The 23,665-nt window shown below is 55.8% G+C and overlaps 1 protein-coding gene across 5 annotated transcripts in view; it reads right to left on the bottom strand.

Moving 5' to 3' along the window:
- Positions 1 to 1,574: 1,574 nt before the first annotated feature.
- The window catches only part of AKT2 (AKT serine/threonine kinase 2), a 49,431-nt gene continuing 27,340 nt past the window's right edge, over positions 1,575 to 23,665 (bottom strand). For all 5 annotated transcript variants that reach the window (XM_082677697.1, XM_082677701.1, XM_082677700.1 and 2 more), the window contains exons 3-14: positions 22,730 to 22,858; positions 21,134 to 21,249; positions 12,461 to 12,610; positions 11,846 to 11,977; positions 10,026 to 10,091; positions 8,855 to 8,923; positions 7,943 to 8,065; positions 6,706 to 6,834; positions 6,274 to 6,488; positions 5,719 to 5,806; positions 5,507 to 5,609; positions 1,575 to 4,395 (exon numbers count right to left, since the gene is read on the bottom strand). In XM_082677697.1, the coding sequence (XP_082533823.1) occupies positions 4,316 to 4,395; positions 5,507 to 5,609; positions 5,719 to 5,806; positions 6,274 to 6,488; positions 6,706 to 6,834; positions 7,943 to 8,065; positions 8,855 to 8,923; positions 10,026 to 10,091; positions 11,846 to 11,977; positions 12,461 to 12,610; positions 21,134 to 21,249; positions 22,730 to 22,858 (1,400 nt within the window). In that variant the 3' untranslated portion in view covers positions 1,575 to 4,315. The remainder of the gene's footprint in view (positions 4,396 to 5,506; positions 5,610 to 5,718; positions 5,807 to 6,273; positions 6,489 to 6,705; positions 6,835 to 7,942; positions 8,066 to 8,854; positions 8,924 to 10,025; positions 10,092 to 11,845; positions 11,978 to 12,460; positions 12,611 to 21,133; positions 21,250 to 22,729; positions 22,859 to 23,665) is intronic.

The following is a 23,665-nucleotide window of genomic DNA, read 5'->3' as shown; positions in this document are numbered from 1 at the left end:
TTTTGGAGATTTATGGAAAGTTGCAAAGAGAGGACAGAGTCCCCATATACCCAGACCCAGTTTCCCCTATTAACATTTTAGTGTGGTCTTGTCACAATTTAATGAACCAATAGGGACATAGTATTATTCAAGTCCACGCACTATTCACATTTCCTGACTTTTTACCTAATGTCTTCTCTGTCCCAGGACCCCATTCAGGACACTACATTTAGTCTTCATGCTTCCTAAGGCTTCTCTCGGCTGTGACAGCTTCTCAGGTTCTCCTTGTTTTGAACCACCTTGACAGTTCTGAGAACCAGTGGTCGGGTCTTGTGCAGAACATCCCTCAGCTGGAATTTTCCTGATGCGTGTTTTCTCTTTGTTAGACTGAGAGCGTATGTTTCAGGAAGACCCCAGAGGTAAGGTATCATCTAATCGCCTCCCGTAGGAGGTACACATTGCCGACATGATTCACCACTTGACGTTGACCTTGACCACCTGCCTGATGCAGCTCCACTTTCTCCACTAAACAGTTGCCTTCCCCCCTTTCCATACTGTACTCTTTGGAAGCAAGTCACTTTGCAGTCCATACCAAAGGAGTGGGGGCCATGTTTCCCCTCTTTGAAGGCAGACTATTTACAGGTATTATCTGGAATTCTGTACAGATATGTCTGTTCTCACCATTTGTCATTTATATCAGCACAGACTCATTTATTTTACCCCTTGGGTATAACCCAATACTATGCTATTTATTGTCGCTCAAATTGCTTTCAGCTGTGGCCACTGGGGGCTCTTTCCCATTGGCTCCTGTGTCCCTTCAACGCCCCGTCAGTGAGGGTATGGTTTGGTTCTAGTAGGTCCGGGCACAAGATGTTCGGGTTCATCTTGTACATTTTCTGCTCCAGTCCTAGAATCACTGTGGTACTATTTTTAAAGTTTCAAAGTTTTCAACGAGTCTGCAATTATCTCAAAATTAAAGTTAAAAATATGTGAATCGCTACACTTTGGGGGAAAGCTATCTGGCATGTATTAAAATACAGCAACTCTGGAATGCAGGCCACAAAAACTTAAAAAGCACAAGCGCGCTAAGATGGATTGTTACACTGTCAAAGGTTTATTACAGCACTGCTGGTGGCAGCAAACAAACTGGGAGCCAAGTGAATTCTTGTCGACAGGGGGCAGCTGAGTCAGTTGAGGCACATCCAAGCCGAGAAAGCAGAGAAAGCTCGTGAAGCGGCTGGAGGCATGACAAGTGTCCACGAGGAGCCCCCCAAATGCAGAAGGGTGGCTCAGAGAGGAGGATCTCATTCCTACCAATGACCCAGCAAGCCTACTGATGTACATATGCTGGCGGGGGCGGGGAGGGGGAAGATGCAGCAGTATAGAGCCCAGCAGCTTGACGACCTCAGCTGGGAGGAAAGAGTTATGCAGACAGAGGGACAGCCTTTCACGGCACTGTGTCCACTGGCACAGGGGTAACATGAGGACCAGAATGACCCACTCAAGGCCTGGGGGCGGTTTTGAGTTTCCTCCTCCTTTCACAAAACTTGTGAAACTGTCTAAATGCACATGACAAAAGACAGATCTAGTCAAAATTTAATTTTCCTAATTGGTAAAATTTATTAAAACACTCCCCTCTAAAACTCCCTATTTGGGAAAAGTTCTCCTACCGAAAACAGAAGCACCACTACAGCTACAGATATACATTCAACTGAGGGCAGCAGCTGAGGAACCCGTGGGAGGCCTCCGTGGACTGTTAAGACAACCACTAACTGGCTGAGGTAGATACGGGGGTGGACCCACACGAAGGTCTGAGTGACAGTGTGGTGTGACAAGAAAATCTAGCACCGGTCACCTCCAGGGGCTGGACAAGAGGGAAGAGTAAAAGGCTTTTCTTTTCAATTAATTTTTATTGGAGTATAGTTGCTTTTAAAAGGCTTTTCTTCATAAGCCTCTCTGACGTTTATCATATGACCACCAGGACATACTTTTGTAACTCAATTCATAATAAAGTCCATATGAAGTTAGAAAACAAAAAAAATGCCTTGAGTCTTGGTTGTAGCATCTGACTTTTCCTCTACCCCCATTTACAATCTCAAAGCCTCCGTGTGTGTGAAGGCCTACACCTTCCGGCAAAATCTGACGTTAAATTCACCTGTGCCGGGCAGCCCTGGCCCTGGGGTCTGAGAGGAGTGACTCAAGCATGGTGACTCCAGGATTAAAGGGACAGGTGCCAGAGGGGTCCCAGAGCTGTGAAGGCTGTAACCCAACCTGAGGTGCTCCCAGCCGACCGCCACCACACATCCCATTGATCCACCAAGGGCTGTGTATCAGAATTGGGGGCCACAGGTAAGATGGGGTGAGCAGGCAGTGCCCCCTTCCAGGGCTCAAGGGCCACAGGAAATGAGTCCTCTCCCTCCCACACCCACTCCAGGGCCCAGCGACACCACGCACCCCTTCCACCCCCATCTCTCCACCCCACCTCTTTTTTCCCAAGCAGCTTCCGAGGGACTGCAATGGTCTCTGTCCTCTGTACCCCCCGCCCAGGCGCCTTCCCCAAACTCTTGGGCAGCTTCCGCCCAGCGGCCCCCACCCTCCACCCTGAGCTTGTGCACACCTCCCCCCCTCCTCGTGGCTCCCAGGCCCTGGGGCCAGAAGGACGGGAGCCGCAGGCAGCTGCTGCCCGGGGCCAGACTCCGGAAGCAAGGAAAGGCCCGGGGGTTGGGCCCCAGGCTGAAATGAGTGTCTTTATTGCTTGTACCGTACAAACACGAGGGATGCGGACAGGCCGGTGGGAGGAGGGAGAACTGTCAGGTTAAGGACATACACACACAGACAGGAAAAGTCAGAACCCACCCACCTAAACCAACCCCCCACCCCACCCCAGAATGTCTCTCTGTGACCTACCTACAGAAGGTGGGCTGAGGTGATCAAAACCACAGAAACTAAATCCCAAACCCCAGAGATGCTGGGGGGAACGGGGCAGGGGGGACAGGGCAACAAGTGGACCTCAGGTGTGGCTCCCCTGCTAGGCTAGCACCCCTCCCCCTCGGGTTGAAATGCTTGAGCCAGGGGCGGGGCCCGAGCCCACACACAGCACGCACACTCGAGGCCGGGACTCGCTTGCCCTCGCACACACATACCGAACACACATGCACACACACACACCCCACGTGCATCTGCATCCCAGATGCACAGGCACGCCCACAGACACACACAGCCTGAGGCACGCACGTTGAGTGCCCACAGCACTGACACGTTCACCTTAAGGCTGCAGAACGCGGGGCCCGGAGAGGGGGAAGGAGTGAGGTGGCCCGGAGCCTCCCTTCTCAGAGGCCCCTACCTCGGTTCGTACCAGACACCCAGCCCCACCCACTCTTCGACCCAAGTCCACCGGGCCCAATACTGTCTCGGTGCGAGATGTGTAACAGCCGAGGCTGGCGCCCCTCCGCCCCAGGCAGAGAGAAGGGGGAGATCCCGGCCCCCATCCTCAGAAGGGGCGGGGCCAGGCCCGGGCTCCAGCAGGAGGTAAGGAACAGGGCTGGTGGGTGGGGAAGCCAGCCCCCAGATGCTCCTCCTGCCTCATCCCCAGGGTCAGAAGAGCAGCTTAGGGGATGGGGGAAGACAGGGCCAGGAGGCAGCGCCCATCCCCTGGGCCCCCTCCCGGTTCCCCACGGGGTAGAGCAGGCCCCCTCCTCACGAGGGAGTCCTGAACCCCCAATCCTGCATGCGGCTTCCAAAGGCCCTCGCCTACTCCCGCACCCCCGATCCCTGGACATTATTGCTTTTCCGCCCCCATGGGAGAAGGAGGCTGGATTGCCCCACGCCAGGCCACTCCGCGCCTAACGACAGGGCAGGGAAGGCAGCACCAGGGCGCTGTCCACCGGGTGGCCCACCACAAGGCAGCCTCTGACAGAAGCAGCAACCCAGAGGCAGGGCTGCCCATGGGTGCCCCAGCCAGAAATTCAGGTGGGCCCCACGGCTCCATGCTTCACCCCTCACTGGGGCTTTATGTTGATTAAAAACCGGCATCTCTCCAACCGCCCAAAGGCCTGGTCCTGGGGCAGGCAGTGGAGAGTCTCCCAAATCCTGGTCTGGGCACAAAGGTGAGGGCAGGATAGGATCCTGTAGGCAGGGCCACTAGGACCACTGAGGTGAGTTTGGCAGAGGGCTGAAGAAAAAACTGGAAATGGGGGTCAGAAGGTGAGGGATGGGGACACAAACAAAGAAGGCAAAATAAAAAGTTTAAAAAAAAAGCCCCCCCCCAACCCGGTGGTGACGGCAGCCGCGCGTGCGTCCTGTGGCAGTGGCAGCGGCGGCAGGCAGCTCACTCTGCTCACTCTCGGATGCTGGCCGAATAGGAGAACTGGGGGAAGTGGGTCCGCTGGTCCAGTTCGAGTAAGCCCAGGCTGTCATCTGCGGGGGTCGGTGGAGGTGGATTGGGGAGAAGCGGTCTGCAGGGGGCCCGGGCACCCCACCCAGCCCCAGGAAGGGCTGCAGCCAGACCACAGTGCAACCCCCAGCTGGCGCGCTATCCCCAAGAACGAGAACGGGGACCACCGGACCGAGGCTCAGGGGCTTCCTCTCAGCCACAGCTCCACCCCAGGCCAGAGCCCTGGCCCACAGGCCCCACCGCCTGCTCACTCAGCCTCCCGAGCTCCCCCCAGCTCCTCTGCCCCAGGCCACACCGGGGTCCAGCCCAGACTTCTATGGCCCAGCCCCTGCCCTGGGCGCCACTCCTACCCCCAGCAATCCTCCCCTCCACATGCAGCCGAGGCGGGGGTACTTGCTAAAGCCCTGATGCAACCCTTCCCTCCTCTGCCCAAGACCCTTCCATGGCTCCCCGTGCAACACATCCGTACTCCTCCAGTGGCCCCCGATATCCTCCTGCTCTGGCCCTGATGCCCTCGCCCATCCCCCATCTATTCTGACCTCTGCAATGCTCCCATTTCTGGGAGTCCCGTATGCCACTCCTTCTGCCAAGAGCAAGTCTCAGCTGCCATGTCTCCTTCTCCAGGAAGCCCTCCCTGACTCACAGGCCAAGTCAGGCATTTCCTCTGAGCTTCTCCAGACCCTGTACTTCTAATACCACAGGCCTGATCACTCTGGGCTGTCACCCAACGTGGACTCTGAGCTCCCTGAGGGCAGGACCCAGGGCTGTCTCGTCACGGCTGTGTCTCCAGCACCGGGCAGGTGAGAGTAAGAACTCAAACAGCTACAGAATCACTGAACCCATCCAGCCCCAAAGACCTGAGCAACTTGGGAGACAACTATGGGCACTGATGGCTCCTCAAGTGTCTCCTGCCCAGACCTCTCCCCCGAGTGCTGCAGCCAGGGGCTCCTGGTGACCCTCACCAGGTCCACCGGTGGGCCAACGGCGAAAGCCCTGGCGAACATACTGCAGGGTAAAGTGCCCAGACACGGAGGGGGACCTGTGAGCTTCCTCCTGGAGAACTGGGCCAAGAGCAGACCCCACCCCTCCACCGCCCAGCCAGGCCCACGGGGAGAGGGGGCCTCAGACACTCACAGCGGTCCGGGGGTGTGATTGTGATGGACTGGGCGGTGAACTCGTCGTCAAAGTACCTTGTGTCAACCTCAGATGTGACCTGAGGTTTGAAGGGTGGCAGGAGCTGTGGAGGAGACGAGTCCAGGCTCAGGTCCCTGAGAAGCGGAGGCCCCAGCCAAGGTCCCCCAGGAGCGGCCGGGCTCCCGCAGGGAGCAGGCAGGCAGTGGGCTCACCTTCTTCTGCACCACGTCCTGCCAGTTGATACTGAGGAAGAACCTGTGCTCCATGACCTCCGTGGCATCACTGGGCCCCCCGCCGAGCCTGGGCAGAGACGGCCATCAGCACCCGCCTCCCGGGGCAGCCAGGGCCTGGGAGACGGGCTTTCGGTGCAGGCCCTGAACAACCTTTAATGATTCTGTCCCGCCACAGACCACCACCTCACAGAGGAGGAATCTGAGGCTCAGGGAGGGAGCTCCTGTGCCCAGGGTCACATCCTGCAAGCTGAGAGGGTGGGCTTGGCAGACGGCCGCTTCACATCCTGGCTCTGCCACCCTAGGCTGGGTACAGGGCCACCCTGTTCCTCAGTGTCGCCATGAAACAAGGCAGGGAGGCCAGAGGGCTAAGCACAGGCCTAGGCAAGGGAGTGCTCCCTAAGTGCCAGCTGTGGGGACGATCAACACACATCAAGCACCCCACGGGCGAGTGCACCTGTGGGCGCTGCCCCCTCCAGGCCGAGGGAAGTGGCAGCAGGTGACACTGGGCTGGGCAGGGCAGACGCCAGCCCTCACCTCTGCTTGGGGTCCTTCTTAAGCAGCCCAGCAAGCAGGGACTTGGCCTCAGGGCTGAGCGTGCGCGGGAAGCGGATCTCCTCCATGAGGATGAGCTCGAAGAGGCGCTCGTGGTCCTGGTTGTAGAAGGGCAGGCGGCCGCACATCATCTCGTACATGACCACGCCCAGCCCCCACCAGTCCACCGCCCGGCCGTAGTCGTTGTCCTCCAGCACCTGAGCAAGGGGGGGCGATGAGGGGCCAGGCCCACATCCCCCGGGGCCAAGGCGCTGAGAGGGGCCCGAGGGGGACACGGCCCTGCCCGGGGCTGGGAGGGCCACCTAAGGAATTGGAGCCCTGCCCTCAGAGGGTCTGGGCGGGGGAAACACACAGGGCTGAGGGCCCCCTCCTCCCTTGGCCTCACACGCCCCTGGGCCCTCCAGCCCCAGACACCTCGGGCGCCAGGTATTCAGGGGTCCCACAGAAGGTTTTCATGGTGGCCCCGTCACTGACGCCCTCTTTGCACAGGCCGAAGTCAGTGATCTTGATGTGGCCATCTTTGTCCAGCATGAGGTTTTCCAGCTGTAGGAAAAGCCAGTGAGTCAGGGACACAACGTACCTCAGGGTTTCCTGCCACCCCTGAAACCCCACACACCCCTGCCCTTCCCTGGAGGAGGCTGTGGCCTGGGGTAGTGGCAGCTGTGCCAGGGGCTCCAGGGGGGACCAGAAGTCACACCCCAGCAGAGGGTTAGGCCCTCCGAGGTTCAGGGGGAGGCCAGACCCGACACCTCCCCAGCGCCCCCTGCCCCCAGGGAGCTGGTAAAAAGCGGGGCAGGGAGAGACAGGAGCCAGGTCCTGCCCAAACTGCTTCCCCCACTGCGGGCTGCGGCTGTCACACTTTGGACGTAAGGAACACTGTCTTTCTTTCTCCTCTTTTTTCCTAAACTTAACACAAATGGGCACTTTAGTGGGCCTCTGTGTAACCTCCACCAGGTCAATAAAGACCACCACCTGCCCCTTAGAAGCCCCACGTGCCCCTTCCCTGTTATTAGCCACCACCTCCTCCAACACAGAAAGAACTTTCCTTCTCTGCTTTTTAACATTTCTTCCACCTCTATATATACACACTGTAAACGACGCAGACTCCCCTCATCTGTCCTGGCTTTCCCCTCAGCCTCAGCCCGTGAGACCCGCCCAGGCTATCGTGTGTGGCTGTAGTTGGTCCTCTTGAACTGCTGTGCAGACTTCCACTGTGTGGATACACCTTCATGTCTTTCACCCACTTTCCGACAACGGACACTTGGGTTGCTTCCAGTTTGGGGTCAGTGTACACAGTGCCGCCAGGAGCTTGTGCGTCCACATTGAGACAGACACAGGCACCTGTTCCCGCGCATGCTCCTAGGGCAGAATGACTGTCTCACAGGGGACACGTGTGTCTGGCGCTGGTGGGCTCAGCCGGGCCATCTCCTAAAGCGCTTGGACCAACTGACACCCTCTGGCTGCACAGCAGGAAGCCTGGAAGGGCCCCACGCAGGGCCACCTGCTGTGGAACCACCCACCTTGGGCCTGGGTGGGAGGCTCAGCTCTGAGAAGGACAAGACAGACAGACCCTCCATGGAAGGGGAAGCTCAGCAGACGGGCAGAAGGCCTGTGCACGGCCTGCCCAGCCAGGAGGCGACGGCACGCTCACCTTGATGTCACGGTACACCACGTCCCGCGAGTGCAGGTACTCCAGGGCTGAGACGATCTCCGCACCATAAAAGCGGGCCCGCTCCTCCGTGAAGACGCGTTCCCGGGACAGGTGGAAGAACAGCTGCCAGCAGAGGAGGCAGGGGAGGTAAGACCCCGGCCCAGAGGAGGGGAGGAGGGGACCGTGTGCGGCCCCGGCACCCAGCCCACTGATGAGGTGACACCTGCCCCACGAACCGGCAAGTGACGGCAAGAAAGCCCAAGTGAGGGGCGGTGAGTAGAGAAGAACTCACGTGAGCCAAAAAAAAGAAAAGAAAAGAGAAAGAAAAAAAGAGCAAGGGATAAAGAGCAAAGGGTAGACACCAGGCGCTGAGTGGAGAGTGAGGGGGGTGGCAGGAGGGGGCAGGCGAACGAGGAGCGACAGCCAGCAAGCAGAGGACCACGACTCAGGAGCAAGTGACAAGCTGTGAGACCAAATGGGAGAGATGAAGCCAGTGAGTGACACCTGCGTGGAGAGAAGGGTGTGAGGGGCGAGGAGCGGTGACGGTGAGCGACAGCAAGTGGCTGAGCGCTCGCACCAGGAGGCCGCACTGACAGCAGAGGAACGGGGGATCCTGACCCGCAGACGCTTTCTCCGCGCCTTTAAGAACGTCCTTGTAGCGCTGTTGGCCAAGCACCCACACAGCCCTCTGCACAGCTTTCTGGACCTCAGTTTGCATCCTGCCTACCAACTCACTAGCTGTGGGAACTTGGACAAGTCACTTAACTGCTCTGAGCCTGTTTTCCCTCCTGCACGACAGAAATGGTGATGCCTGCCTCAAGGGGAGGGGGGCGGATGGAACAAGATGACACCCAGCAAGTCTCCCTCTGCCCCCCACACCCGGAAAGGCAGCCAGGGGGCAGCGCAGCTCACCTCGCCACCGTTGGCGTACTCCATCACGAAGCACAGGCGGTCGTGGGTCTGGAAGGCGTACTTCAGCGCCTGTGGGGAAGGAAGGCGGCCGGGATAGGAGGTGGGAAAAAGGAGGGCTCTCCGCTCGGCCCTGGGAGGCAGGGGCGCTGCTGGTTCTGCACATACACCCCCAGGCCTGGCTCAGGCCGTGGGAATCAGGCGGCCAGGTTTCAGATCTCAGCTTCACCTTCTGTGGCGTATGAGTGAGCTCATGCCCTGACAGCAGGGAAAGGGTTACTGTGCTCAACGATCCTGTATTCTGCCTTCAACTAGGCCTCCAAGAGGCACAGCCAGGGGAGGAACTATGTTCTGAGCAACCAGAGCTGTTTCACATCCTCCTCCTCCCATGTTACAGTCAAATGGGTCAACCTACACACACATCCACATCCACACACACGAGGTTTGCTGGCTGGGAGTTGGCAGTGGGAGCCAACCCCCAAAACAGGCTGGACAAGCGATCTGCCAACAAACAAGTAGTTCTCAAACTGCGTTCTAAGGAGCCCTACAGAGAGTTCCTAGGGGAACCCCTAGGCGACCCCCTGCTCACAACAACTCTACTGCTCCCTGTCTTCCACGCTGAAGAACCTGGTAAGACTTCATCTGAACAAGTGCTTTGGCTCAGTAGGACTCCTGGCCAGCAAGTGAGCTAGAGAAACAACCTGTAAGCCATCTTCAACCTGGTCCATTCAACTGATGGCTGCTGGCCTTGATGGAGACTGTAGCCAAAGAGGTGTCTCGTCTGCTCAGTCTAAGTTGATAGGCAGCACAATAATAATACAACTGCTCCTAGGAGTACCTCTCAAAACATAAAAAAATAACGTTCCCACTCCGACCAGCCGGACAAAGTGCCTCTAACCCATAAAGACAGCAGCCATGCTCTCCTGGGGCCATCTTATAACCTGGTATCATCAATCGGCCGAAGGCACCATCTACGAAGAAGCTGCCACCCCTGGTGTCTTGGTTCAGGCTGCCCGGAGAGCCCACAACACCGTGCCCCAGCCATCTGGCCAACACCAAGTTTGTTCTTCACAGTGGCAGGGGTCAGGCTCTTCCCCTGAGCTCTGTCCTAGGGGGCCGGCCTGGAGGCCCCACAGGCAGGCGAGGCCCTGCCTGGGACAAGAGTGCTACTCACAGTGAGGAACGGGTGCCTGGTGTTCTGGAGGACCCGGCTCTCGGTGACCGTGTGGGCGACTTCATCCTGCAGACAGAGGCTGGGTGAGGGGCTGGAGGGTCCCACCACGTCAGCCACACACACCGCCCCCCGCCCAACTTGAGAGATGGGAGAGCAACATCTCAGTGATATCCAGTTCCATTCCTAGTCAATGCACAGACAGAATGGCAGGAGCAGAATGCTACCATTCACGAGCCCTGATGAAATACCACACCCAGGCAAGCACACTCCGTGGCTCGCTCTCAAAACCATAAGGCGAGAAGCTGATGGTGACTTCACAAGGGAGGATCAGGCTGTCACCACCTGAACCCACGGGCCAATTCTGACATCCTTGCGGGGGGGGGGGGGCCGAGCAGACATTTTGAGACCCCTAAGGTGATGCCACAGGCCACGGGAATCACCACCTATAAATGTTCTTGAAGGACCTGGATCTAATCAGGATGCTAGGCTGTGAGCAGTGGTTCTCCACGTGTGGTCCCCACACTGGCAGCATCAGCGCCGCCTGGGAACTTGGAAAAATGCAAATTATTGGGCCCCCTCCTCGGACCCATGAATCAGAAACTCAGGGGGGGCTTCCCTGGTGGCGCAGTGGTTGAGGGTCCGCCTGCCGATGCAGGGGACATGGGTTCGTGCCCCGGTCTGGGAAGATCCCATATGCTGTGGAGCGGCTGGGCCTGTGGGGCATGGCCTCTGGGCCTGCGCGTCCACAGCGATGAGAGGCCCGCGTACCGCAAAAAAAAAAAACCCCAAAAAAACAAAAAAACAAAAAAAAGAAACTCAGGGGGCAGGCCCAGCACAGCATCACAGGCCCTCCCCTCCCAGGACTCTAACATGGGCTTGAGTTTGGTATCTGAGTGCATGGCAGTAGCCCAGAGAGCTGCAGTGCCCAGACACTGGCTCTCCAAGGGGCAAGTCTGTCTCCAGGGGATAATGTAATAACATCGGTAGTAATGTCCAAGAACATTTTTGACTATCACAGCTCGGGGGTGGAGGGGTGCCCTGGTAGAGGCCAGGCGTGCTGCTACATGTCCCACAGTGCACAAGACTGCCCCACAGCAGAGAATGGTCTGGTCCAAATGTCAGTGCTGAAACCCTGCCGTGGACCGATGACACCAGGGATTGTTAATTCTGTTGGATATGATCACAGTACTGTGATTATAGTCTTTAAAATCATCATCTGTCAAAAAGACACATCTAAGTAGGTATGGCTGAAGATCTGTGACATCTAGGACGTGCCTTAGAGTACTCCAGAACAACAGACGAGCAGGGCAGAGGTAATGAAACAAGACTGGCCAAACGTTAGTTAATGTTGACGCTGATGACTGCTAAATGGGAGTCCATTATATTTATTTTTCTTTAAAAAATTTTATGCACATTAGGAATTTCCTATTTTAAAAACTTTAAATAAGGAAAAAAAGGAATAGAACTCCATTCCTGGCCCAGCCGCCTCCTGAGACACCCTGAGCCAGGCCCCACCCTTGTGGCCTCCCCACAGGCCCTCTGCCGCCACAGGGGCTTCCTTCAGGCCTGACAGCACCTGCTGGGTGAGGCCCCAGTCACACTCCCCCCACCTTCCTTCCTGGTGCCCAGAGGGTGGGGGACTCAGCAGGCAGGGCCCCACTCTCTGGGCCTCAGGCTCCCCTTCTCTGGGGACTCACGGGTTGGGGGACACAGCAGCAGACCCGGGAAGCGGCCCGCCCAGTGCGTGCTCCTGACCTCCGTCAGGCTCCGAACTGTGTCCCCCACAGCGGCCAGCCCGCAGCAGCCCTGGGAGGGCCCACCTTAGCGATGATAACCTCCTTCCGCAAGATCTTCATGGCGTAGTAGCGGCCACTGGCCTTCTCCCGCACCAGGATGACTTTGCCAAAGGTGCCCTTGCCCAGGAGCTTGAGATAGTCGAAGTCATTCATGGTCTGCCCGGGATGGGGAGAGAGTCGGACAGTCAGTGTTTGGCACGTGGCCCATGGGAAGAAATTTTAACAAAGAAAAGAGAAAAATCAAAGAAAACTGTTGCCAAAATGCTCAGGCAGGAGCAGGAAGGGAGGCTCCGGGCAGCAACTGTTTGTTCTGAAGTGGCCTTCAGACCAAGGCTCTCCCACCATTCGGCTCTCCCAGGGACGGGGCCCTGGGAGGCTGAGCCTAGGGTTCTGACGTGGGGTAGACGGGTCTTCACAACCCCCCGGGATAAGGCTGCCCCTCACCCTGTGGGCCCAGAGCAGCACCGGGGCATCTACAACCTGAAATCACCCAGTCTACAGGGCAGTCATGAAGTGTCCTGGCTGGGCCCGTGCTCTCGGTATGGAAATCAAGGGCGGCAGGGCCAGGGTTGAGAGGGAGAGGGGTGCTCACAGACTGGCAGGCCCCAACCGCTGGCCACCGGCCTTCCCAGCACTTACCACCTTGGCCCGCGCCTTGCTAACTGCCACTTCCATCTCCTCGGCTGCAGAAGAGTCGCTGGGGGAGCCACACTTGTAGTCCATGGGATCCTCACCTGGGCCCCGCTGCTTGAGGCTGTTGGCAACCATCTGGATGGCCTGCATCCACTCCTCCCTGTGTGGGGACACATCCAGGGAGCTAAGAGTCCTGGGGCGCCTGTGCCTCGGGGCAGGAAAGGCCGAGCCCCATATGCCCCACGATGGACGAGCAAATGGCCAAACACCTTCGGGCATTTTGTTGAGATGTGTCTGACCTAGTGGAGCTGGAGGGACCAGACTGAAATTTGACAGACCCTCTGGCTGTGGTGGGTGGGAGAGGGCAATAGCAGGATAAGGACAGAGACAATCTGTGTCCCAGAAGGGGCCTGACCTGAGGGCCACTTGAAGTCAGGCAGCAATTACGTGACTAGAGGGGAGATTGCCTTTCTTCACAGCCCCCTAAAAATAAGCCGCCACCCTGAACCCTGAATGAGAGACAGTGCTCCTCTGAGCCCCTCAGGACGAATGACAAGCTCACGTGTGCAAGTGACCAGCGTTCTGCAAAAGAGAATCAAGAGCAGAAGGAGGCGTTCATTAGCCAAAAAAGCTGCAGATCTTACAAAGCAACAGGTGACCGACATGACTCCTTGGAGGTGCCTGTCTGCTGGGAGGACAGGTCAGGGACCACCCTGGTGGGGCAAGACACGGGGAGAGAAGGTGGTGGACACGGAAGCAGGTCCCAGCAGAAGGCAGACGGGTTTAAGAATACACTAGTTCTGTCGCTCATGATTTAGAACTTGCTGGGAAAGAATTTTCTTTTGATACTTGCAAAAGTTCTTTCTGTAGAGAGGGAAAATGCATCTAGGAGCAAAAAGACCACACACCAAAAAGAAAAAAATACGAAGCTGAACGATACTAAACTGTCCACACCTCCCCACCATCTGGGACCCACCACACAACTTTAGGTGGCTGAGCCCAATACTTGTTGACGCCCCCATGGATTTTGCTTAGGTCTATAAAAGCCACGGGATCAGTTCTGGCTGAGCTCCGTGCCTCGCTGAGCAAAGCAGCCGCCCAGCCGACGGGTCCCAGCTCACACCTAGAAGCTCTGCCTGTCCAAGTGGCCTCCCTCACATGAGATCACGCTTCCTAAGACAGACGCACGTGTACCATGAGCACCAATATCAGGTGCTGGCCCACCAGCCCTCCCCAGGCCTGAGCAGAGCCTGAGGGCCCCGTAAGCCACGTGTGTCCACACCCCCGCACGAGGCCACGGATTTGGTCTGTTCATACATGGTGGGAGCCAGCACCCCGGCGGGTACTCGGTAAGCATCTGGGGAGTGACTGGCAACCCAAACCCCCAGTGGCCCCAAGCCCAGCGCACACCCAGGCAGAGCAGCGCGAGCCTCTTCCCTCCTTGACCCACTGCCTCAGGTTGGCATTTCTCAACGCGTTTTACCCATGCCCTCTTTGGAACAAATAACAGTACAAATCCCTATCCCTACGTTAATATTCCTGTTTTTCAAAAAAATAGGGGTAGGGGGAGCATATCCCGTGATAGGCTTTATCTAATCATAACTGTCCTCTTAGAAATTTTAAAATGTTGACTTTGGGTATATGACTGTGGACTGAAAAAAAAAAAAAATCACCGATCTCCTAAGACGTGCTGAATATACTAAAAAGAAAAAAATACGTATATACCTCACATATACAGATCTCAAGGGACTGTCACATAAAAAAAGCAACTTGCAGACCAAGATATGTAGTGTGCTATCATCTTGTTTGTAAGGGAGAACGCAGTCCATCAACAGGAGCCTGAATGAACGAGAGACTGGAGCTTCCACACCACAGGAGGGAGCACGGGAGGCAGCTCTGTGGGGCCTCTCTGGGCAGCAGAGCTGGTGCTCAGAGCTGGGGCTCAAACAGCAACTCTGCCACCTGGGCAAGCCCAGGGCTCCCAGCTCGCCCCCTCCTTGGTACACTGGGGGCACTGAGACGCTAGTGAGCTGCTGTGTGCAAAGCCTGCACCCAGAGAAAGTGCTTGACTCAAGGACGGGGCTAAAGACACTGGTGAGACCTGGACCCAACCCATCTGGAGCCAGAACCCACGGAGATGCAGGAGGCTGGTCAGGGGTAACTCTCCCGCTGCCCGACAAGCCCCCGATCCTGTTCCAACTGGACCGAGGTGGCAAGGTTGCAGCACTCAGAATTGCAGAGAGAAAGCACGGGCCTCTGTCCAGGATACTCCCCAAGGGTTTGCAACATGGTGTCTGGGGCAGAGGGGAGCTCCTCCCCAGGGCCGGGGCTGACGTGCCTTCCAACCCTCAGAGGAGAGCCCCCAGGGGAAAGAGCCTCCTGCCCCGAGGGACATGCAGAGAAAAATAACGCACACCACCGCATTCCGTGCTCCTCAAGAGGGCTGGAGGGGGAGGGGCCGTGCTTCTGATGAGAAAACTGAGGCGCGTGGAGATGGAGTCACCTGCGGAGGTCACGCTGCCCGCCCTGATGAGCTGCAGCTTCCTCCCAGACCAGGCCCACCAGGCCCCGGAGGAGCAAGCAGGGCAAACTCGCGGGAAGGCTCAGGGAATAAGGGCCACCGTGCTGAGGAGCCCAGAAGCGGGCGAAGGAAAAGCCGCCTGTCGGGAGTCCTGCCCCTTCCCGGAGGCAACACCGGGCAGGCCACTTGACCTTCCGGGGCCTCAGTGGGCTGACACGTGGAGCGGGGACCAGAGGGTCGTGTGAGGGCGCACACGATACAAAGCGCTCAGGACAGTGCCAGGCACAGAGAATTCACCCAGCCAGCCTGCAAATCCCTCCCGAGTGTCTTCTACGTGCCAGGCCTTGTTCTGGGTGCTGAGGGTGCAGCAGGGAACAAGCCCCACTGGAGCTCCCGGCCTAAGGGAGAAGACAAGTATGTCATGGCTCAAAGGCAGGGGCTGGAGAGGAAGCCCCTTCTCAGAGGGTGGTCAGGGAAGCCCGCTCTGAGGAGGTGGCACGTAAGCCGGGATCTGGAAGACAACCCTGGAACGTGGGACATCCCCAGTGCCAAGAACAGGGACTTAGCTGTGAAATAAATGAAACAGAGGGAAGGAGGTAGGCCTTCGAAGTGCCAAGAGGGAAAAGAATACAGGCAGAGTGACCAGCGTGGCCAAGGGCCCGAGGAGGGAGCCTGGGGTGTCTGTGGAAGGCACAGCAGGTGCCAGCATGTGTGGAGCCAACACACAGAGAGGAATGGAAGGGATGAGGGTAGGAGGGAGGGCAGGCCACACCCGGCTCCACCAGCCACTGTGGGAGGGATTTATGTCTTGATCCTTAACATCACAGGAAGTCCTGGAAGGGTTTATCGGGGGGTGACAGGATCTGATTTCGGCTTTAAGTAGGCAGCTGCCGTGTGGGGTACGGACTGGGAGTCGAGACAGGAAGCGAGAGGGGCTATGGTAGTACCGAGGCAAAAGGAGCCAGTGGCACAGGAGACGGAGGAGAAAAAAGGCGCCAACAAGTGCGATTCCACGGGGCGCCCAAGCCAGGCGCGTCCACATCCATGTCCTCCTCGTCCCTCACGACAGCCAGGGAACTGAGCCCCACTGCGAAAGTGGCACGGTGGCTGGTCTGACTCCAGACCCTGGGCCCCAGCCCTGGGCTATCCTGCTGAGCAGAACGAACTGCACCCTGGAGGGAAGCTCGGTGAACTGGAGGTGGCCGAGCTGTCCTTAGTGCACAGGCCTGTCCTCGTCACAGCCTCAGAAATAACAGCTGACTGCTGGTCTAATGGCAGATGGGGACCTCTCTCCCTAACAAGGGCCCTCCTCTGAACCAGAGGGGTGTTCACAGCTGGAGGGCATCTGGGGTCTCCCTCTGTTCAGACACTCTCAGATGGGCTGACTTGGCTGACCCAGGTCCAGACCTGCCTGGTAGGGAAAACCCAGGCCCTTCAAATCTTCTTTCTTTTACTCTGTAACTCTCTGTGCCTCAGCTTCACCATCATCATGCCTCTTTAGCAGGTGAGGAACTCCCTCCTAGAAATATTGTGAGGATAAATGAGTTAATACATGTAAAGACCTTAGAGTAAGGTCTGGCTCAACAGAGCATTCGTTCTAATTATTCTTTTATTCATTCAACAAACACTTACTGAACACCTAGTTATATTCCCGGCACAAATAAATAAATGGGAAATGTCAGGAATTCCCTGGTGGTCCAGTGGTTAGGACTCTGCACTTCTACTGCAGGCCCCTGCAGGGCACGGGCTCGATCCCTGGTTGGGGAACTAGGATCCCGCAAGCTGTACTGCATGGCCGAAAAAACAAGAAGAAAAAAAGAAAATGTCACACCAGGTAGGGTAGGTGCTATGAAGAAAAATAAAGCAGGGTAAAGGTAACAGTCATGGAAGGCAGAGCAGGACACTCTGAGAAGGTGGCATTTGAGCAGAGACCTCACAAAGTTAGAAAGAGAACTGTAATGATATCTGGGGAAAGAGGATTCTAAGCAAAGGAAACAGCAAGTGCGAAGGTCCTGAGGTAGGAAGTGTGCTTGGCATGTTTAAGCAACACCATGGAGACCAGGGTGGCTGAAGTTGAGGGAATTGGTGGTAGGAAATGATTCTGGAGAGGAGTCCAGATCACGTAGGACTTTGTAGAGTAGAGCATCAACTTTGGAGTTTACTCCAAGTGGAACTAAAAGCCACTAAGAGTCCTAAACAGAGAAATTACAATATAAGATTTACATTAAAAAGATCACACTAATGTGATGCACTATTAAGTGTACCTGCCAAGACCAAGGGTCTGCAAACTTCTCCTGGAAAGGGCCAAATAATAAATATTTTAGGCCTTGCAGATCACACAGTCCCTGTCACAGCTTGGTCACTACTCAATTCTGCCACAGGACAGCAAAAGCAGTCATAGATAATTGGTAAATAAACGGGTGTGTTATGTTCCAATAAAACTTTATTTATAAAAATAGGAGGCTAGGGACTTCCCTGGTGGCACAGTGGTTAAGAATCTGCCTGCCAATGCAGGGGACATGGGTTCGAGCCCTGGTCCGGGAAGATCCCACATGCTGTGGAGTAACTAAGCCCGTGTGCCACAACTACTGAGCCTGCGCTCTAAAGCCTGCAAGCCACAACTCCTGAGCCCACGTGCCACAACTACTGAAGCCCGTGCGCCTAGAGCCCATGCTCCACAACAAGAGAAGCCACAGCAATGAGAAGCCAGCACACCGCAACGAAGAGTAGCCCCCACTCACCACAAGTGGAGGAAGCCCGCGCGCAGCAACAAAGACCCAATGCAGCCAAAAATAAATTAATTAATTTAAAAAAAAAAAAAAAAAGGAGGCCAGGCAATAGTTTGCCAACCTTGCTTCAGACCTTATTTCTGGTTTACAGGAAATACAGGCACGGAGGAACAAAGAAAACAGTGCCAAAAAGCAAAAGTAAGACACATCCGGAGTATGCGACATCCTACAAGACAACTAGTCTGGCTTGTCAAAAAAAAAAATTAATGTCATGGTCGGGGAAGAAAGACAAAGGCTGAACTAGATTAAAATGGGCCAGAGACAACATGTACCTTGGTTTTTCAAATCTTGGTCTGAAAAACAACATTTTGAGGACAACTGGGGAAATTCAACTACGGCACAGATCTAGAGAGGATGTTAGTAAATACATATTATCAATGATCATCTCAGGCATGATAAGGGCACCAGGATTCTGTAGAAGAAAGTCCTTATTCTTAGGAGATGCCTGCTGATGTATTAAGGAGAAACGTGTCACAAAGTACGAACAGAAGTTCAAGATACAGCATAAAACACAGCCAGGGGGGCTTCCTAGGTGGCGCAGTGGTTGAGAGGCCACCTGCCGATGCAGGGGACACGGGTTCGTGCCCCGGTCCGGGAGGATCCCACATGCCACAGAGCGGCTGGGCCCATGAGCCATGGCCGCTGAGCCTGCGAGTCCGGAGCCTGTGCTCCGCAACAGGAGAGGCCACAACAGTGAGAGGCCCGCGTACCGCAAAAAAAAAAAAGCAACACAGCCAGATGAGGCAAACATGGCAGACGCTGAATTGCTGAACCTAGGTGCAGGGTATCTAGCTGCTCATTTACGATACTGTTCTTTCAACTGTTCTGTCCACCTGAAACAACAAGTTGGGGCAGGGAGTAGGGGAATCGCTCTAGGTGCCCCGGGGAGAGCCGACTGGGGGAGGAAGTGAGCAGGCCGCTGCAGCATCCAGGCAGCCACCAGTCACCAGCGTGGCCCCTGTCGGTCCTCACCCCACCCCCACCCCTCCCCAGGCTCAGGCCTGCGCAGGGCAGTGAGGACAGCCACGAGCAGAGCAGCCTCCCTCTTCTGGGTTTCTGGCTCACACCTTCCCTGGGGTTAAGGTCAGCAATCTGGGGTTTGGTCTCAGAGCAATCCTATCAGATTTCTTTCTAGTGGCAGTGGCAGGTACGAAGAGAAGGAGGAAGCTGGGGGCTCTCTAGCCCGCACAGTCTTAGTAAAGGGATTCTTCCCCACGCCAAAGAGCATGGTATCTTCCTATAATGGAAACTGCAGCAGGTCTCTCGCCTACTAAAACGTTTTGCCAGCTCCCCACTGCTCCTTCTCCAGGCTTGCGAAGTGTGTGCCAGGTACTGCTGAGTCAAGGGCTTCCTGTTTATCATCCCCCTGAATCTTTTAGCAACCCTGTGACAAACCCCAATCGATTCACTGCTTGCCAAGCCCTGTGGGGACCTCCATCTGGAGTCCAGGCGCCAGCTGAGCTTGCCAGCTTCAAGGCCTCCACTTCCCCTCTTCCAAGACCCCTGGCCCTTGATTCTTTAGTGATGCTTAACCCTCTTGTCCCTGGAATGACAAGTTGCCTCGCCTCCAGGCCTTTTCACATGCTGGTCCCTTTTCCTGAAGCCACCTTCTTCTTCCTATCTCCATGGCCAACTCCTACCCATCCCTCAAAACTCAGCCCAACACCTAGACCCTATGCACCTGCCGGTCTCAATTTGCTTTTACTGGCAGTCCATGTTTCTGTGCCCAGTTTTCATCTGAGTAACACCTCAGCGGGCCTGCGATGGTCACCCTGTTCCCCATGGTGGGGCAGGTATATTTTTAATCTTGGGAAGCTTTGCAATGACAATTACAGTATAGATTACAGTAATATGTCTGATGATACTGTTTTGTGTATGCTCTAGAAATGCACTGTCCACTAGCCATATGGGGCTATTTAAAAATTTAAGATAATTAAATAAAATACAAAATTCCATTTTCAGTCTCATTAGCCACATTTCACATTTCAAATGCTCAACAGGCACATGTGAGTAGTGGCTACCCTCTTGGACGCCACAGCTGTTGAACATTTTTATCATGGCAGAGACTCCTCTTGGACGGCACTGTTTTAGGTTTCTCCAGAGGATCAGCTGAATCCTCACCCCACAGACAAGCTAAAGGAATATTTCTCAAAGTGAAGCCAAAGGGACAAAGTGAGGGAAAAATATTTGCCACTCATTACAAAGATCTAAGCTCTCTTATAAAGAACTTTCAGAAATGAATAAGCAAAAGACCAAGTACCCAAAAGAAAAACAGACAAAGGATATGAACAGACAGTTCAGAAAGGGAAACTCACATGGCCCCTGAACACGAAAGGACACTCAAACTCACCAAACGTTTGGTAAAAATCCAAGCGTTTGAAAACACAAGGCTGTGAGGACACTCTTAGACATGGCCTAAAAGAAGCATTTCTCAAAATTACAAATGCATATTCCCCTGTGACCCAGCAATCCCGCATCTAAGAATTCATCTTACAGATTTAACTATAAGTATGTCGAACAAGATAAGCACAAGGTACTGCTTATCTAATTATTGCTTATCTAATTATAATTATCTCATTATTCTAATGAGCCCAAAAGGCTGAAGCCACCCCAGTCACCATGAATAAAGAACTGCTAAACAAACTTGGGGACACAGACGTGCAGCTGTTAAAAAAAAATGCAGCAGCAGCAACTCTATATATACTGAAGTAGAGAGAGTCCCCAACATACATTAAATAAAAAGCAAGTTCAGAACAGTTTGGGTACAATGCCACCTTTTGTGTAAAAAGAAAAAACAAGGGGAGCAGGGCACCGGAGTCCTATCTGAGTGAGCTTGTCTGCGTTCACGGTGAGGAAGCTCTTGCAGGATACGTAAGAACAGCGGTTAACTTGCGGGTCAGGGATGGTGGGGTGTTACGGGGCTACAGTGAGAGCGAAGCTTTCACTAGACACCTCCTTCTGCTGTTTGATTTCTCAACTAGGTGAATCTGTATCTCTTCTGATTATTAAATTGATCTTTTAAAGAACTGAGTTTCTAGACCACCTGCCTCGAAATTAATGGAGATGCTCATTAAAAATGCAGCTCCCTGACCCTCTGCAGATCTCTAGACAATCAGAGGCCCCGAAGTGGCCCAGAGCGCCTCACTGTTAACAAGCCCCCGCCGCGATTCCAATGCAGCCCCCAGTCTGAGGACATGGGGCGGTGTGGACGGGAGTCTGTGGGCTGAGAAGCCCTGCACGTCCTAGCTGGCAAAAGGGCTGAGATGGGAAACTCCTAAGGAGGGGCTCAGGGCAATCTATCCATCTGCACCCCTTCTCCTCACACAGAGCCTGGCCGCTCTCAAAGGGCCGCCACACAGAGGCCCAGACTTGCCTCTCATCCGGGGAGTCTACATGGAAGGTCCTCTCGATGACTGTGGTCCACTGCAGGCAGCGTATGACGAAGGTGTTGGGCCGCGGTCTCTCGGTCTTCATCAGCTGGCATTCTGCAGAAGAGGGATGTGAGCCGGGAGGGTAAAGGGACAGCCCTGCCAGTCTGCACCCCACATTCCCCAAGCCACCTCCTGTGTGCCAGCCCCATGACACTTTAGTGACCGAGACAGCCCTGGCCTTGCCCCGCAGGGCTCAAGGTCCAGTGTGCGTATGTGGAAGGGAGACAGCCCTTCCAGTGATGACTCAGTGGTCGGGGCTGTGACCAGGGTGGGGAGCCTAAGAGGCAGCCAACCCAGCCCAGGGGCTCAGGAGGCTTTCCCTGAGGAAGGGGCATCTCTGCACTGAGCTCTGAAGGCAGAAGGGTGCGTCGTATACAGAAGCCTAGAGGTGAGAGAGGGCCCAGCTTACTTAGGGAAGAGCAAATTCCGTGTGAGGCGGGGAGAAGTGAGAGACAGGCTGGAGAGGTGAGCAGAGGCCAGCCTGCGGGGCTCAGGGGGCATGGCGAGGAATCTGGACTTTGTCTTGAGGGCAGCAGGCAGCCGTGGAAGGCTTTAAATAGGGAAGGGACATGAACAGATTTAGACGGATCCCTCTGGCTGCCGTGCAGAGGGCGAGAGAGAATGGAGGCCGGGAGCCCAGGAGGCTGGCGCTACACCGGAGTGCGGCAGGGGAGGGGAGGGAAAGACAGGTAGATGGGCCACAGAGGAGGTACAGAGAGGCATCTGGGATGACACCCTGGCCTCTGGCCTGAGGATGAGGGGGCAACAGGGCCCTCCCAGAGAAGGAGATGGGGAGCAGAAGGTTGGGGAGGGAGAGGAGACCCAAAGGCCAGTTTGGGACACGTTGGGTATCCCACGGTGGGCATCCCAGGGAGAAACATGCAGGAAGCTCCTTGGCGCAGGTGGGGAGAGTTCAGGAGGGAAGCCAGGGCTGGGGACAGCCACGTGGGGGTCACGAGCACACAGGAAAGCCACCAGGACAAGGCTTTAAGCAGGACAGAGAGGGGCATGGGGGCTGGATTGCAGAGCGACCAGGTCGGGTGGCCTCGAGAGGCGAGGCTGGGGAAGAGGCTAGAGCAGGGAGCTAGTGGGGAGGGGACAGTGGTCTGGGCTACGAGGTGGCGGTGGAGGTGAGCATCTTTGAAATGTTCTAAGGAGGTGGGACAAGGATGTGGTGACCAATCAGGTCAGCAGGGAAGGAAGGTGGCAGCGGGCTGAGGGCAGGTTCTGTGAGGCCCAGGCAAGGGCTTTGCACCGGCCAAGCTTTCACTGGTCAGTGTCTGGCAGGAAGGCACCACTTCGGGTACCACAGAGGGGACAGAAGGCCGGAAAATGCCCCAGCTTCTCTCTGCTTCCCGCTCTCCACTGCTGACCAATACACCCCCCAGGCCCAGTAACACAGAGGTGGAGCAGGGAAAGGGTGCGAAATAGATCTGAGGGCAAAGAGGCCCCAGACAGGCCCACAGCCCAAGAATGATCAAGCCCCACGTGTCCCCAACACCTGCCAGCCGTTCTCTGAGCCCCTGAGACGCACCTGCAACAGAGAAGTTGTTTAAGGGGGGCAGGGTCTGGTCGGGGGCCTCGGGCCGCTCCTTATATCCAATGAAGGAGCCGTCGCTCTTCAGCAGGAAGTACCGGGGCCGCCAGGTCTTGATGTATTCACCTGTACGAAGGCAGGGCGGGAGGGAGAGAGGTCAGGGCAGCCAGCCCAGTGTGGCAGTGCCTCACAAGGGGCACCACACTGGGAGGAGGATGGACAAGAGGGTGGGCAGGAGGGTGCTTCTCCTGGAGAAACCCTCGAGGTGGCCCCTGCTAGTGCAGGCTGGGCACTGGGCTGGGCCCAGTGATCCAGAGGTCATGCCTGGCAGGAAGGCGCCTGCTGCAGCGCCTCAGGGCACCAGCTGCCTCAGCGTGTGTCCAGCAGTGAGCCATCCTTGCCAGCGCGTGGCCCAGTCCCAGGGGAGGCCCAGGCTTCCAAACACACATGCCCTGTGGCCCTGTAAGGCCAAATCCCATGGGCGGGTATTCACCAGTACAGCTGTGCAGGTGGATCAAATGTCAAAACACTGTGCCAGGCGGGGTATAACTGTTGCTGTGCCCTCCAAATGCTCCTTGACCCCTTCCATTTTTTCTAACCATGAATATCCAGGCACCCTGTACACACATACACACAGGTGCACACTAGAAGGACCCACTCCTCAGAGGGCTGCTAAGGACTAAAATAAGACGGTGAAACATATATCCACACAAAAAACATAAATGTCCACAGCAACATTATTCATTATAGTAAAGGGTGGAGGGACTTGCCTGGTGGTCCAGTGGTAAAGAATCCACCTTATAATGCAGGGGACGCGGGCTCGATCCCTGGTTGGGGAACTAAGATCCCACATGCCGCGGGGCAACTAAGCCCACATGCCACAACTACTGAGCTCGAGCGTCTCAACTAGAGAGCCTGCGTGTTGCAAACTAC

This window comes from Grampus griseus (genome assembly GCF_964374135.1).
Source record: "Grampus griseus genome assembly, chromosome: 19".
NCBI lineage: Eukaryota > Metazoa > Chordata > Mammalia > Artiodactyla > Delphinidae > Grampus > Grampus griseus.
The sequence above is the reverse complement of the archived record's forward strand: the minus strand, read 5'-3'. Positions and strand labels throughout refer to the sequence as shown.